Consider the following 16,072-nt stretch of genomic DNA (forward strand, 5'->3'; position numbering starts at 1 on the left):
TTTAATCTTTTGTTTTATGTGTAATGTAAGTGCCTTAATGTGTTTGGAGCCCAGCAAATTTTCTTCATTGTTGACAAACGGGCTCATTCTGTTCAGAACAACCCAGGGTATGATGCCATGTCATCTTGAAACTGTTTATCAAACATAGTGATCATATACGTTGATACGTTAATTCTGATCAAATCAAACCCGATTTTATTGGTCACATACACATATTTAGCAGATGTTATTGCGGGTGTAGCGAAATGCTTGTGTTTCTAGCTCCAACAGTGCAGTAATATCTAACAATACACACATCTAAAAGTAAAATAATGGAATTAATAAATATATAAATATTAATACGATCAATGTCTGAGTGGTATTAACTAAAATAGAATACAGTTTATACAAATGAAATGAGTAAAGCAGTATGTAAACATTATTAAAGTGACCAGTGTTCCATGTCCATGTATATAGAGTAGCAGCCTCTAAGGTGCAGGGTTGAGTAACTGGGTGGTAGCTGGCTAGTGATGGCTATTTAACAGTCTGATGGCCTTGAGATAGAAGCTGTTTTTTTTCTTCTTCCTGACACCACTCCGCCAGGGCCCTCACCTCCTCCCTGTAGGTTGTCTTGTCAGTGTTGGTAATCAGGCCTACGATGGTTGTGTCATCTGCAAACTTGATGATTGATTTGGAGGCGTGTGTGGTCATGGGTGAACAGGGAGTACAGGAGGGGGCTGAGCACACACCCTTGTGGGGTGTGTGCTCAGTGGAGGTGTTGTTTCCTACCTTCACCACCTGGGGACGGCCCGTCAGGAAGTCAAGAACCTAGTTGCACAGGGCGGGGTTCAGACCCAGGGCCCCGAGCTTGATGGTGAGCTTGGAGGGTACTTTGGTGTTGAAGGCTGAGCTGTAGTCAATGAACAGCATACTTACAAAGGTATTCCTCTTGTCCAGGTGGGATAAGGCAGTGTGCAGTGCAATGGCAATTGCATCGTCTGTGGATCTATTGGGGGAGTAAGCAAATTGAAGTAAGGTGTTAGGTAAGGTAGAGGAGATATGATCCTTAACTAGCCTCTCAAAGCATTTCATGATGACAGAAGGGAATGTTACGGGGTGATAGTCATTTAGTTCAGTTACCTTTGCTTTCTTCGGTACAGGAACAAGGGACATCTTGAAGCAAGTGGGGACAGTAGACTGGGATAGGGAGAGATTGAATATGTCCGTAAACACTCCAGCCAGCTGGTCTGCGCATGCTCTGAGGACACGGCTAGGGATGCCGTCTGGGCCGACAGCCTTGCGAGGGTCAACACGCTTAAATGTCTTACTCAAGTCAGCCACGGAGAACGAGAGCCCACCGTCCTTGGGAGCAGGCCACGTCGATCTTCAAAGCAGGCAAAGAAGGTGTTTAGCTTGTCTGGGAGCAAGACGTCAGTGTCCGCGACGTGGCTGGTTTTCCCTTTGTAATCCGTGATTGTATACATTCCATTCTCAGCAAAGCTCTCCCTATCCTCTATCTTGTTAAGTGTGTTCAGGTGTGTTGGCCAAATAGGTGTGGCCAATTAGTGAATTACTGAACACACTTAACAAGGAGGAGGACTATGGAAGAAATTCTACTTTTACCCCTTTTTCTCCCCAATTTTAAATCAAATTGTATTTGTCACATGCGCCTAATACAACTGGTGTAGACCTTACCGTGAAATTCTTACTTACAAGCCCTTAACCAACAATGCAGTTCAAGAAATAGAGTTAAGAAAATATTTACAAAATAAACTAAAGTAAAAAATAAAAAGTAACACAATAAATGAACAATAACGAGGCTATATACAGGGGGTACCGGTACCGAGTCAACCGTAGTACAGGTTAGTCAAGGTAATTTGTACATGTAAGTAGGGGTAACGTGACTATGCATAGATTATAAACAGCGATTAGCGGCAGTGTAAAAACAAAGGGGTGGCGGGGGGCATTTGATTAATTGTTCAGCAGTCTTATGGCTTGGGGGTAGAAGCTGTTAAGGAGCCTTTTGGACCTAGACTTGGCGCTCCGGTACCGCTGCCGTGCAGTAGCAGAGAGAACAGTCTATGACTTGGGTGACTGTTCTTCGTGATATAATTGGTAGTTACAGTCTTGTCTCATCGCTGCAACTTCCGTACGGACTCGGGAGAGGCAAAGGTCGAGAGCCATGCGTCCTCCGAAACACAACCCTGCCAAGCTGCACTGCTTCTTGACACACTGCTCGCTTAACCCAGAATCCAGCCGGACCAATGTGTCGGAGGAAACACTGTGCAACTGGCTACCGAAGTCAGCTTGCAGGCTCCCGGCCCGCCACAAGGGGTTGATAGAGCGTGATGGGACAAGGAAATCCCGTCCGGCCAAACCCTCCCCTGACGACTCTGGGCCAGTTGTGTGCCTCCTTATGGGTCTGCCGGTCACAGCCGTCTATGACACAGCCTGGGATAGAACACGGGGCTGTAGTGACGGCTCAAGCACTGTGATGCAGTGCCTTAGACCGCTGCGCCACTTGGGAATGGAATGTTTTCTAAATGTTCTGAGAACATGACTGTAAATCGAACCATGAGGAAACCTGTAGGAAGCGTTATGCTGAAGTACTGAAATTCCCACCTAAGAAACATATGTGCTCGCTGGGCATCCTGCACCAAGGTTGTATGCAAAAATCATGGTTTCCCAAAGTCGGTACTGGGGCCCACCCTGGGTGCATGTTTTGGTTTTTGCTCTAGTACTTCACAGCTGATTCCAATAATCAAAGCTTGATGAGTTATTAGAATCAGCTGTCTAGTGCTAGGGAAAAAAACAAAACGTGCAACGGGGGGACCAGGACCGACTTTGGGAAACCCTCAGCAATAGGACAACCACATTCTCACCAAGCTCTAAGAAACATATGGTTCTCAGAACGTTATGTGCTAATGTTACGTGGGGGGCGGCAGGTAGCCTGGCAGGTAGGAGCGCTGGGCCACGGTCACACTGACCCCAGTGGCACCCTACTCCCTATCTAGTGCACTAGGTTTGGCCAGGCCAAAAAATATGTTGCACTAAATGGGGGAAAAGGGTGCCGTTTGGGACATAGGCCAGTATTTGGCCCCTGGCAGCCCCACAGCCATCAAGGCTTTCCTGCTCTGCACCACCAAGCCCCACCCCATTTCTTAGGATGTCCTGTCAACTCTGGCTCTGAGGGGACAGGACGGGGGATGAATGAGGGGAGGAAAAGGCTTCATCTAGTCTGCCTAAACTAAGCACAGATTCTCTACTGACCCCAGAGCCAGTACGGTCTTCTTGCTCCTCCAAGCCACAGCTAGCTTCCCAAGCAGGCAGACCAGGAAAACCACCTGCGCTGAGGGACCTTCCCTCACCACCCATCATCTATTGCCAGGCACTCCGCTTCGCAGCACATCAAGATACTGTATGTATGACAACTGTATTGCTTCCTCCTGTTCTTCACCTCCTCTAGTAGAATTTGCAAGGATTTGAGTTTAGACTTGATAGCCTGTGAGTGATATATAAACATTTTCATTTGTGAATATTCATACTTATTATTTCATTCTCTCATTACACTATACAGAAAGTAATTTATTCATGCATTTTGTTGCTATATTATTATGATTACTAAAGAGGAAAACAGAAGATTAGAAACATCAAAATGTGCTTATTAAATTAGCTAGTATATGCATACCATAGTGTCTGATATTTTCTCAGGTACAGTGCCTTCAAAAAGTATTCTTACCTCTTTCCTTTATCCAAATTTAGTTGGATTATATTTAGATTTGAGACACACAGTATTCCATAATGCCAAAGTGGAATTTAACCATAAAGACCATGGAGGTTTTCCAATGCCTTTCCAAGAAGGGCGCCTATTGGTAGATAAAATAAAACAATTAAAAAGCAGACATTGAATATCCATTTGAGCATGGTGAAGTTATTAATTACACTTTGGATGGTGTATCAATACACCCAGTCACTACAAAGACATAGGCGACCTTCCTAACTCAGTTTCCAGAGAGGAAGGAAACCACTCAGGGATTTCATCATGAGGCCAATGGTGACTTTAAAACAGTTGCAGAGTTTCATAGCTGTGATAGGAGAAAACTGAGGATGGATCAACAACGTTGTAGTTACTCAACAATACTAACCTGATTGATACTGTAGAGTGAAAAGGAAGCTTGTACAGAATTCAAATATTCCAAAACATGTATCCTGTTTTTAACAAGGCACTAAAGTAATACTGCAAAAAATGTGGCAAAGCAATTAACTTTTTGTCCTGAATACAAAGTGTTGTGTTTTGGGCAAATCCAATACAACATATTACTGAGGACCACTCTCCATATTTTCAAGCATAGTGGTGATCGTTAAGGACTGGGATAAAGAATAAACAAAATGGACTAAGCGCTGGCAAAATCCTAGAGGAAAAAACCTGGTTCAGTCTGCTTTCCACCAGACACTGGGAAATTAATTCACCTTTCAGCAGGACAATAACCTAAAACACAAGGACAAATCTACACTGGAGTTTCTTACCAAGAAGACAGTGAATGTTCCTGAGTGGCCGAGTTTAAAGTTTTAGTATTTCGCTACACCCGCGAAAACATCTGCTAAATATCTGTGTGCGACCAATAACATTTGATTTGATTTGACTTGAATCTACTTGAAAATCTACGGCAAGACCGGAAAATGGTTGTCTAGCAATGATCAACAGCCAATTTGACAGAGCTTGAAGAATTTTGAAAAGAATAATGGGCAGATGTTGTACAACCCAGGAGTGATGAGCTCTTAGAGACGTACCCCGAAAGACTCACAGCTGTAATCACTGCCAAAGGTCATTCTACAAAGTATTGACACAGCTGTGCAAACACTTATGTAAATGAGATATTTCTGTATTTAATTTTCAAAGAATTTGCAAACATTTCTAAAAACATGTTTTCACTTTGTCATGATGGGAGATTGTGTGTACATGGGTGATAATTAAGGCTGTAAGACGACAAAATGTCTAATAAGTCAAGGGGTATGAATACTTTCTGAAGGCGCTGTAGATTTAAAAATGATTCATGACAATTCTATGGAGAGAAATGCTCCTCACATTTCATCTTTGTACGCTACATTAGCAAACTCATAAACAAGCCAGAAATCCATGTTTGAACAATCCACGTCCTCCACTGCTTACATTATGTAACATCTGATTATAAACTGATTAGCCCAATACTAAACTCCTAACACAGCTAACAATTTCCTCTGCTTTCAACAGACCATGAACGAACATGACTTCCACAACTCCTCATTTAATTTCTTCAATGGCACGCCCTGGTTTGTATACGAATGCACCATCAACCTGGATAAGGACTATCGGCGGATCGCCCTGTTCCTACTCTATCTGCTGCTGTTCATGGTGGGGCTGGCTGAGAACACCCTCGTGGTGTGGGTCAACTGGCGCCGGCGCCACTCGGCCAACGGCGTCTTGTTCTGTGTCATCAACGTGAGCCTGTCGGACCTGATGGTGGTTCTAATGATGCCCTTCTTCATGCTGGAGGTCACCATGGACAAGGTGTGGCTGTGGGGCCGCTTCCTGTGTAAAGTCACCCACCTCATCTACACAGTCAACTTCTACAGCAGCTCCTTCTTCCTGGCCTTCATGACCCTGGAGCGCTACCTGTCCCTGTCCAGGCCCTCGTCTCCCGCCTGCTTCCCCGTGGCCAGGCCTCGCCGCTGGCTACTCTGTGGTGGTCTCTGGCTCTTCTCCCTGTTCCTGGCTCTGCTGGAGAACTTCCACATGGACCTGCTGGAGTGGAACGAGCCCGGCTGCTACATGCTGCCAGACTACATTGAGTGGTTCGTCTCCATATCCTTCCTCTGCCTCATCTTCCAGTTCCTGGTCCCAGTCTCCGTCATCGTCACCTGTAACGTGCTGATCGCCCGGGCGGTGCGCTCCGCTCCAGACGTGCAGGGAAGACGGGATGTGTGGCTGGTGCATGTGTACTCCCTTGTGTTTGTCCTCTGCTGGCTGCCATACCACATGGTCATGTTCCTGATAATGGTGGATGATCTGGACCCTCACGTGTTCAGCTGCAACACAGTGGAGCTGCTCTACTTCTCCTTCAGTGTGGTCCAGTGCCTGTCCCTGTTCCATTGCATCGCCAACCCAGTCCTCTACAACTTTCTCAGCAAGAGCTTCCGCAACAACCTGATCAACGCTGTGGTCCACTATACACCCAGGGAGGACCCAGGAGGGTTGAATCCCCAAGAAACTGCGCCCAAAGCAGGAGGACCAGACACGGGGAAGACGGAACGCAAGCTTAGCAACATGAGTACCAGCCATTCTGACGTTACTGCCTCGTAGAAAAAGGAAGCATCACAGTGTCACATTGAGACTTAACTAGCCATCATCACTGAAGGACAATGGAGGAAAGAAAAGAAAATCACTTCAGAACTGTTACTGAAGCGTGTGCTGCTTTCACAGGCTAAAAGACAGGGCACAAGACAAGAAGCCTCCTGACAGTCTCTGCTGTTAATGACCAGATTGTCCACCCTACTTCCAAAGGTTGCACTTGCACACTCCCTGTCATGGATTTTTAAGCATTTGATTAGTGTAAGCATTGCCTGGAGGGAGTTTCCATCATTGTTAAATCCAAGACAGGGAGTGTGCAAGTGCGTACTTTTGGAGAAGTGTGGAGATTAGGGATGCAGCCTTGGTCAATAAGCAATAGTCATGTAAATTATAGGCTGACAAACACTGTGTCCCTCTCATAATCTGTCTCCCATTTTTCTCACCATCCTGATTTTCAGTCCATCAATGTTGTAAACAGAGGAAGGAAGGAAACATTTACAGATTATTTTCCATCTTTAAACTCCCACAGGAACTTATGTCTAGGAACTTCTGGAGGACAGAATTGCAGTCATTACGTCACAGGGTGAAGAGGAATGCTTCCTCGCAAACAAACATTTTCCTCTGTGCAACGCAGATAAGATTGATCCTTATAACTACTGAGTATAAAAAAACTTGTAAAAATGTTGAAATGTAACTGATAAATATTAAACAATTTTGATTACACAAACGTATATACATGTCTTAATTTCCACACAGTAACATCCATATTTAACAAATGTTCTGATTGTATTTAACGATATATTTTTAAAGCTACTGAATTTGGAAATGTGTTGGATGCTGAATGATGTCACCTGTTACATTCAATAAAAGTATTTCAAACAGAATGATTGTGTATTATAAAAGTCAACAGCGTGTCCTTTTGATGACTTCTCAATAGGGACAACACTATGAATATCTCATAGTATTTCTATATGGGTTGGTATCCTGCTATCCCAAAGGAGATTCTCCACTGAGCTTGCTCTTTAGTCCAGGACTGGGCTTAAATCTGTGTCTGGGAAACTGCCCCCAAATGGAATAACTTTTTATTGTGTGGTAATAAATACACAAAATCCTCATTCTTTTAGTTGAATACTGGCCTATGTTTGCTTTCACTGGGAAGTCCGGTGGGACATTTCCATTGGTTTAATGATGTTGACATCATTTCTGGGTGACATGGTGATCAGTGAGGGAGGAAAGACATAGGTTTCACTCCGCATATGGCACAATGGGAGGAAGCAGCCTACCTAGAGCAGAACAGGGTTCCAGTTTCAAAGGTCACCTATCCCCGAAGCAGGAACTAGATAAACACTTTCAATTGTGCACAACTGCATTTGCATCATTAAAATGTGATGACAAATGTAATATTCTGTGGCAGTGGACATCATAACATATTAAATGCAATGAAGAAAAATCAAGCCTAGGTCTAAAAGTTACAAGATAATGGGATTCTCAAAACATTTTTCTGTTAACTTTATTCTTTACAGAACAAGAAACTACACTGAACACAAATATAAATGCAATATACAACAATGTCAAAGATTTTACTGAGTTACAGTTCATATAAGGAAATCAGTCAACTGAAATAAATTAATTAGGTCCTAATCTGTAGATGTCACATGACTGGGAACACAGAGATGCATTGGTTGGTCACAGATACCTTAAAAAAAAAAGGTAGGCACGTGGATCAGAAAACCAGTCAGTATCTGGTATGACCACCATTTGCCTCATGCAGCGCGACACATCTTCTTCACATAAAGTTGATCAGGCTGTTGATTGTGGCCTGTGGAATGTTGTCCCTCTCCTCTTCAATGGCTGTGCGAAGTTGCTGGATATTGGCGGGAACTGGAACACGCTGTTGTACACATTTATCCAGAGCATCCCAAACATGCTCAATGGGTGACATGTAAATGATCATGCTGAAACATGAGGTGATGGCGGCGGATGAATGGCACGACAATGGGCCTCAGGATCTCATTACGGTATCTCTGTGCATTCAAAATGCCATCGATAAAATGCAATTGTGTTCGTTATCCGTAGCTTATGCCTGCACATACCATAACCCCACCGCCACCATGGGGCACTCTGTTCACACTGTGAACAGAATGGCCTTCAAAGGTGAGCATTTGTCCACTGAAGTCAGTTATGACGCCAAACTGCAGTCAGGTCAAGACCCTGGTGAGGATGACGAGCACGCAGATGAGCTTACCTGAGACAGTTTGACAGTTTGTGCAGAAATTCTTCGGTTGTGCAAACCCACAGTTCCAACAGCTGTCCGGGTGGCTGGTCTCAGACGATCCCGCAGGGGAAGAAGACAGATGTGGAGATTCTGGGCTGGCGTGGTTACACATAGTCTGCGGTTCTGAGGCCGATTGGACGTACTGCCAAATTCTCTAAAACGATGTTGGATGCAGTTTATGGTAGCGAAATGAACATTAAATTATATGGCAACAGCTCTACTGGACATTCCTGCAGTCAGCATGCCAATTGCACTATCCCTCAAAACTTGAGACATCTGTGGCATTGTGTTGTGTGACAAAAATGCACATTTTAGAGTGGCCTTTTATTGTCCCCAACAAGGTGCAGCTGTGTAATGATCATGCAGCTTCTTGATAACCACACCTGTCAGTTGGACAGATGATCTTGGCAAAAGAGAAATGTTCACCAACAAGGATGTAAACGAATGTGTGCACAAAATCTGAGAGAAATAAGCTTTTGTGAGTATGGAACATTTCTGGGAACTTTTATTTCATGGGACCAATACTTTACATGTTGCATTTATATTTTTGTTCAGTATAGATAATGGAAAACGTTCATAGTTCGCACTAAAAAAAGTACATACAAATTACAATTAAAAAAACAGCATTAATAGAATAAAACGTTTCATCATGAGGTAAGACACCAAATAGAACACAAGCACGAGTTGAGTTTAAATATCATATCCAAAGTATGCAAGTTTACAGAGCATAATGTAGTGCTTTTGAAATGCTGAGACACGGCATAACACACATGATTTCATGTGAATTTAAAACCGCATGTGTGACTTAATGGCACTGTGGAGTTGGAAACCACCGTTTGTTTGTTCATATCATCTGATCACTAATACATACAGTCTACATGAACCACAGTATTATGTTTGCATTATCAATAGTCTATCACTAAAGAAGTAAAATGCTTGGAGGAAAACATACCTAAATGGTTTCCAAGTGAATTGGTACAGTAAGGCCTCATTCATCGGATGCAAGGTGCAGTATGACTGGTCAGGTACACTTAATGGTCCAATGCAGCCGTTTTTATCTCAATATCAAATCATTTCTGGGTAACAATGAAGTAACTTACTGTGATTCTTTTCAATTAAAATGGTCAAAAATAAACTAAAATAGCTTCTTAGCAAAGAACAATTTCGCAAGCAATAACTTTGCTAGGACTGTCTGAGGGGAACACTTAAAAGTAGCAGTAATTGGCTGAGAGGTTTGGAACTTTTTCTTATTGGTCTATTAAGTAATTGACCGTCTGGTGATGTCACCAGGCAGGCAAAAACTCCATCCCACTAAAACAACCTGGAATTTCAGGTCGTCTTTTCACAAACATAATTGTCCCAATTTCACAGCATTATTCCAACCACATGATGTGGAAATATGTATAAAACACAGGGAAATTACGTTTTTGACTGCACTGGGCCTTTAACGCTTGGTGCACAGTAGTAAATATGGTGTTTCACTCAGACAGACACAGGTGGTCCATCATGTGTTTCATATACAAATGAATCCATGAACATGGTGCTTAACTGACAGAAAAACAACACATTTTGTAACGCAGAGTAATAGTACACTTAGGAAAATGTTTGACTGCAATTTAGGAAAAGCCAATGGACTTGAAGACAGCTTGCAAATAGTAAACAGTAATAAGTCCTTCCATAGACAACAATGCATACACTGCCATCAAGTGGCTAAACTACTTCCAAGAAAGAAGATGATGTCCTTTATGCTTTTGCTACAAAACAGGTCTCTTCCATCCAAAATACCATCTCAAATACAGACATAAAACAAGTTAAATGCATTCTACAAGTCTATAGATACGGTCCACAACCAGAGAGAGTGAAAAAGAGAGAGAGAAAGAGAGAGAGAAGAGGAGGAGCATGACAGACAAGCTCGCAGACAAAAAAAGACGTGGGAAATAAAAGGAAGTGAAAGAGAGATGAAGGCAGAAGGACACCAGAGGAGTAGCTGATCAGGTGTCCAGGGCGGGGAGGGGTTCTTTGGAGTGGTCATTGTACATGAAAGTCTGCTCTATGTTGAAGTCTGGAGGCAGGTGGTCCTTGTGGATCTCCATGTGGGAGGAAACCAGCTTGAGCGTGGAGAAATACAGGCCGCAGACGGTGCAGCGGTACATGAGCGCCCCGGCGTGGGTCTTCAGGTGGCAGATCATGGTGGAGCGGCCTCGGAAGAACCTCAGGCACACCTTGCACTGGTACGGCTTCTCCCCAGTGTGGATGCGCAGGTGGTAGGTGAACTCGCCAGAGTGGGCGAAGCGTTTGCCGCAGAAGCGACAGCGGTACCATTTCCCCCGGGGGATGGCGGCGCCCATGGCCGACCCACCCATGCTAGAGGAGTTCCCATTGGACAGGAGGCCTGCGGAGAAGCCAGATGCCACGGCCCCCTGAAGCAGCTTGTCTGAGAGGCGGAAGGAGCCCATCCCCAGGTCGAAGCCCATGTTGCCAAGCTTCCCCAGGCTGCCAGCCTCCAGGGGGGAGGAGGAGGAGCAGGAGTACTCCAGCTGGTCAGCCTTACGTTTCCCTGTCCACCCCTGACTGCCCTGGCCCTGCCCCTGCCCCTGCCCCTGGGGCTGGGTCTCGTTGGTGTGAAAACTCAGGTGATACTGGAAGGCTGTGCCAGAGCGGAAGGTCTGTGGACATAAGAAGCAACGCAGCTCCTCCTCTCCCTCTGCCCGGGCTGCTTTATGAGCCCTCATGGCCTCTCTGTCAGTCTCTGCCTCCTCGGCATGCAGGGCCATGTGTCTGTCCAGCAGAGGGCGATCCAGGAAGCCGCAGGCGCAGAGCGGGCAGGAGTAGACTGGCAGGGAGAGGTGGGTGAGGGCGTGCCACAGCAGGGCACACAGGGAGGGCTGGGGTAACAGGCACACACTACAACTCAGTGACTGGATAGACACGTGACTCAGCAGGTGATCCCTGATGACCTGGTTGCAGGAAAGAGACAATACTATATGTCAACAATACAAGGAGGGATAACACACATCTTCGGGTGTCTTAGCCACTTCTCAAGGTGTACTCTTGAGTTCAGTGAATTTGTTTGAGCTATGTCAGCCTCTATATTTCACCATTGCCATTAGCCAAAACGCATGCCAAATAACCCAGGAAAAATGAAGCAAATCAAACCACACTGACCTGGAAATCCTTGGTGAGGGTTTTGTCACAGACGGCACACTGTGGCTCCCCGTTGTGCCCCTTAGTGGCGTTGTGGAGCTGACTGGGGAGGGTGTACCGAGCAGCCGCCTGGCGTCGGTGGCGTACCAGTTTGGCCTGGCTGCAGAACTGGAGATGACACATGTCACAGGAGAACACCACATGGGACAGGGCGTGGGTGATGCTGGCCCCGCGATCCCCGGGGAAAGATGCCCCACACACCCTGCAGGTCCCTGTCTCAGTGAGGTGGGTCTCCGCGTGGGCCCTCAGGGCAGCAGACTCTGTTAACAGTTCCATCCCACAGGCTTTACATGCCACCATACCCGACAGCTGACCAGGGTTCTCTCCCTCTCTGCTAACCACTGCTCCATTCTCCACACACACAAAGTCCTCATCTTCATCGTCCTCCTCATCTTCTTCCTCCTCCATGTAATTCTCGTCATCGCTCAGCTCAATGACATCTTCAGCCAGGGGTCTCCACTGGTCCCCTCCTCCGTCAGTCCCTTCATCTCCCTGCAGCTGCTCTCTCTCTTCCTCATTATCTTCTTCATTCTCCTCCCCTTCGAAGATGACCCCTGTCACCCCTGTGTGGCCAGAGCTAAGCCCACCCACCCCCCCCAATTGCAGACTGTCCAGGGGGTCTCCAAAGGAGGAGGGGGCGCAGGGAGCCTCCACCCCACAGACCACCCTTCCCAGCTGGGCTGACGCGTCAGGGAAGGAGCAGGCGTCAGACACACATGGAGTTGGAGAACCAGCTCTACTCCCACTAGCTACCATCTGTTCCTCCTCACTGCTACCAACCTTGTCTCCCATCACCACCTCCATGCCCTCCTCAGTCTTCAGCTGCAAGGGAAGGAGAAGACCTGGGGTGGCCCCAACAGCTACAGTGGAGAGACTACCTACTGAACTCTGCTGATCTCCAGCCAGCTGTAGCTGTTTGTCTTCGGCTATCTGTCCATAGCCCATCTGTCCATAGCCCAGGTGAGACTGCTCATCCTCTGCTTTGAGAGGCAGGGACAGAGTGGCTGTGAGTCCACCACCCCGGCCCAGCCTGGCCACCCTGCTGCCCTGGGGGAGAGGGAGAGGTGATGGTGCTGCCGCCGGGGTAGGAGCAGCCGAGGGACCAGCAGATGACGACAGAGAGGAACAAGATGCTGCAGACGACGAGCACATTGATGACCCAGCTGCAGCAGCAACCATGTCAGGGTCCAGGTCTCCATCCGCCACACAGTCTGCAGACCCTGATCCCAGCTGCGGCAGGTCAGGGAAGGTAGTGTGACAGGCTCTCACCAGCTCTCTCACCCCCAGCCTCTCTGCCAGCTCATACAGCACCCCTACATCTATCAGGTCTGTGAAGATCTCTCCGGTGTAGATGAACGTCAGCACCTTCTCAAAGTTGGCCGGGGACACAAAGTCCAGAGAGTACGTCGTCGTAGCTCCGGCTCCAAAGGTTCCGATCGGTTTCCCCCTACCTGAGAACAGGCTGCGGAAGTGTGTCCCAGCGCAGGCGAGCACCGCACGGTGCACTGTGAAGGAGCGGCTCCCCACCTGGAGGATGACATCACAGAAGAGGCGGGAGAGACGGCAGTGATTGAGCTCGGTGAGGAGGCCGGCGGCATGGCCTGAGCCCTGCAGCCGTATCCTCATCCCTCCCAAGCAGTGTCACTCACAGCCTAGAGCCCAACTATGAGAAGATACAAGGGGAAACCATCAGCATCATTGTCAGTGGTGAAAAGTAGTTTTTGGGGGTATATGTACTTTACAATTTTGACAACTTTAACTTTAACTTCAATACATTTCAAAAGAAAATACCTTTTCCTTCATACATTTCCCTGACACCCAAAAGTACTTCTTACATTCTGAATGCTTAGCGGGACATAAAATGGTTAAATTCACAAGAGAACAACCCTGGTCATCCCTACTGCCTCTGATCTGGCAGACTCACTAAACACAAATGCTTAATTTAATTTTGAAAACTGGAAAATTGTGCCACCTGTATTGCTTAATATAAGGAATTTTAAATTATTCATACTTTTGATACTTAAGTATATTTTAGTAATTACATTTACTTTTGATACTTAAGTATATTTAAAACCAAATACTTTGACTTTCACTCTAGTAGTATTTTACTTGGTGACTTTCACTTGTCATTTTCTATTAACGTATCTTTACTTTTACTCAAGTATGACAATTGGATACTTTTCCCACCACTGGTCATTGTCTAACTCATTCTGCAACAATAACAGGACTAATAATAAACACTTTCTTTGTGCAACGTTCAATAATATGAGCCAATGAGTGATTGATTTGGAGGATTTGCAAAGGTGGAGTGCAGCTTTGTCGCGCACGTGCTCGTAAACCAAGTATTTAATACTTATTTAACTAACAGGCAATTATTAGAGATCGAATACATCAGAAACACCAATTGGTAAAAACTAAGAAAACGTTTAACCTTTTAAGTTTCACTGAATGCTAGTTTGCTAACCTTAGCTATAGCCCAGCAAGCTGCACGTCACAGTTTTCTACGAAATGCAAACCTATCAACACCTTTCTACAAAGATGGATAACGCCGCTCATATGGCAAATAAAGTTATGTTTATAATATATCATTTACCAATAGAAGGCAGTATTTTCGACCATTTAGCTGACGTTTTCGCTAGCTTAATGCCAGTAGTCGCACAACAATGACGTAAATAAAAGAAGGCCCCCAAACAGGAAGAGGCCAAGCGAGAAAAATAAAACGAAAAGTTTTACTGTTTCCACTAAATAGCACAGCCACAAAGTCAAATGATATCGTAAAAATTAATGAAAACAAAAGTTATCTTTTTGGCCTTTAGGCATAAATTAATTAGTGTGGTTGAGATTAGGGTTAAAGTTTGGGTTAGGTTTAAAATCACATTTTTAGAAGATAAATTGTAGAAATAGGCGGGGTTAATGACTTTGTGGTTGTGGTAACTGGTGACGACCGTTATTCTCAATGAATTTGGTCAACAAAAATGGAATTGCTGATTTGCTACGTGAGGCTTATTTGATCGAATATATGTTTCGTAATGGTTAGCTTGTTAACAATGCACTGATATAAGTAGACGCACCTGTAAAAAAAAAAAACTTTATATCGGAGTTGTGCCTGTTGCCATATAAAATAAAATAAAAAGTAACACAATAAAATAACTAATAATGGCCATAACCCGTTTTTGCATGAACATTGCATTGAGGGCTTCTACCATTTTAAAGTAGTCAACTGGGTGAGGATTCCTATGAGTTGGGAGAAATCAAATCTAATTTGATTTGTTGTATGTGCAGGTGTAGACCTTACCGTGAAATTCTTACTTACAAGCCCTTAACCAACAATGCCGTTCAAGAAATAGAGTTAAGAAAATATTTATGTAATAAACTAAAGTCAAAAATAAAATAAAAAGTAACACAATAAAATAACAATAACAAGGCTACATACAGGGGATTTTTTATTTATTTTTATTTCATCTATATTTACCGGATACCGGTACCGAGTCAATGTGCGGGGGTATTGGTTAGTCAAGGTAATGTGTACATGTAGGTAGGAGTAAAGTGACTATGCATAGATAATAAACAGCGAGTAGCAGCGGTGTAAACAGATGAGGGCAATGAGAAGGCAGATATGCTTGTTAACAACAGGCAATAGATATAGATAAAGGACTCATCTTTGTATTTGTGCCCATAGAGATCCTATTAAATTACTAAATGATTATTCTAATTCCTGTGGTGTAAAGTACTTAAGTAAAAATACAGAAAGAAATACAGCAGACTGTGAAAATTAATATTTGTCTCATTCTCAAAACCTTTGGCCACGTGTGTAGATTTGAATGTGTGCATTTACACACCCAAATTAAAGGCACCCCCACCCCCAAACGACTTCCCACGGTTCTGGCTCTAGGTGAAGTTATAAGAAATGAAGGTGTGGTGGTGTGTCTACAGATAAGACGTATTCTGACCTTCATTTCATTCCCTCATAATTCCACCACCTTTATGCGAGAGAAAAGCATGGATAAGGTCGCAAGAACCTGCTGGTTCCAAGTGGGAAAAGCATCAATTTTTTTCCCCCCCCGATATAAATAACATTCTCCATGCACTGTAATTTATAAATGGATAAGAGCTATTGATAAGAGCTAGGTAAATGAGTAAGCCGTTTGGAGAAGGAGATTGTAAATTACACATAGCATTTGTTTTCCTTATGATCCCTGGAGACAAATGTTAAACCAGCCATATGAAAGCAAACTGAAAATCATATCAATATGGCATGTATTGGTGACCCGTTTCCACAGTGAAAT

At 44.7% G+C, this 16,072-nt stretch overlaps 2 protein-coding genes across 3 annotated transcripts; one reads left to right on the forward strand and one right to left on the reverse strand.

Annotated features, from left to right (window-relative positions):
- Window positions 1-3,189: 3,189 nt before the first annotated feature.
- LOC115167893 (G-protein coupled receptor 182) lies at window positions 3,190-7,211 on the forward strand. The gene is made up of 2 exons (XM_029722617.1): window positions 3,190-3,397; window positions 5,231-7,211. The coding sequence occupies exon 2, from the start codon at window positions 5,234-5,236 to the stop codon at window positions 6,317-6,319; it is 1,086 nt and encodes a 361-aa protein (XP_029578477.1). The 5' UTR covers window positions 3,190-3,397; window positions 5,231-5,233; the 3' UTR covers window positions 6,320-7,211.
- A 1,850-nt stretch (window positions 7,212-9,061) lies between these two features.
- On the reverse strand, window positions 9,062-14,481 carry LOC115167894 (zinc finger and BTB domain-containing protein 39). Of its 2 annotated transcripts, none has more exons than XM_029722618.1 (3): window positions 14,380-14,481; window positions 11,748-13,449; window positions 9,062-11,539 (listed from the first exon to the last, which is right to left on the reverse strand). In XM_029722618.1, exons 2-3 carry the CDS (start codon window positions 13,410-13,412, stop codon window positions 10,574-10,576), a joined length of 2,631 nt encoding a protein of 876 aa, XP_029578478.1. In that variant the 5' UTR covers window positions 13,413-13,449; window positions 14,380-14,481; the 3' UTR covers window positions 9,062-10,573. The 2 variants fall into 2 exon arrangements, with proteins under 2 accessions (XP_029578478.1, XP_029578479.1); XM_029722619.1 differs by lacking the exon at window positions 14,380-14,481 and adding an exon at window positions 14,251-14,360.
- Window positions 14,482-16,072: the final 1,591 nt, after the last annotated feature.

Source organism: Salmo trutta, chromosome 30, assembly GCF_901001165.1.
Source record: "Salmo trutta chromosome 30, fSalTru1.1, whole genome shotgun sequence".
Classification (NCBI taxonomy): domain Eukaryota; kingdom Metazoa; phylum Chordata; class Actinopteri; order Salmoniformes; family Salmonidae; genus Salmo; species Salmo trutta.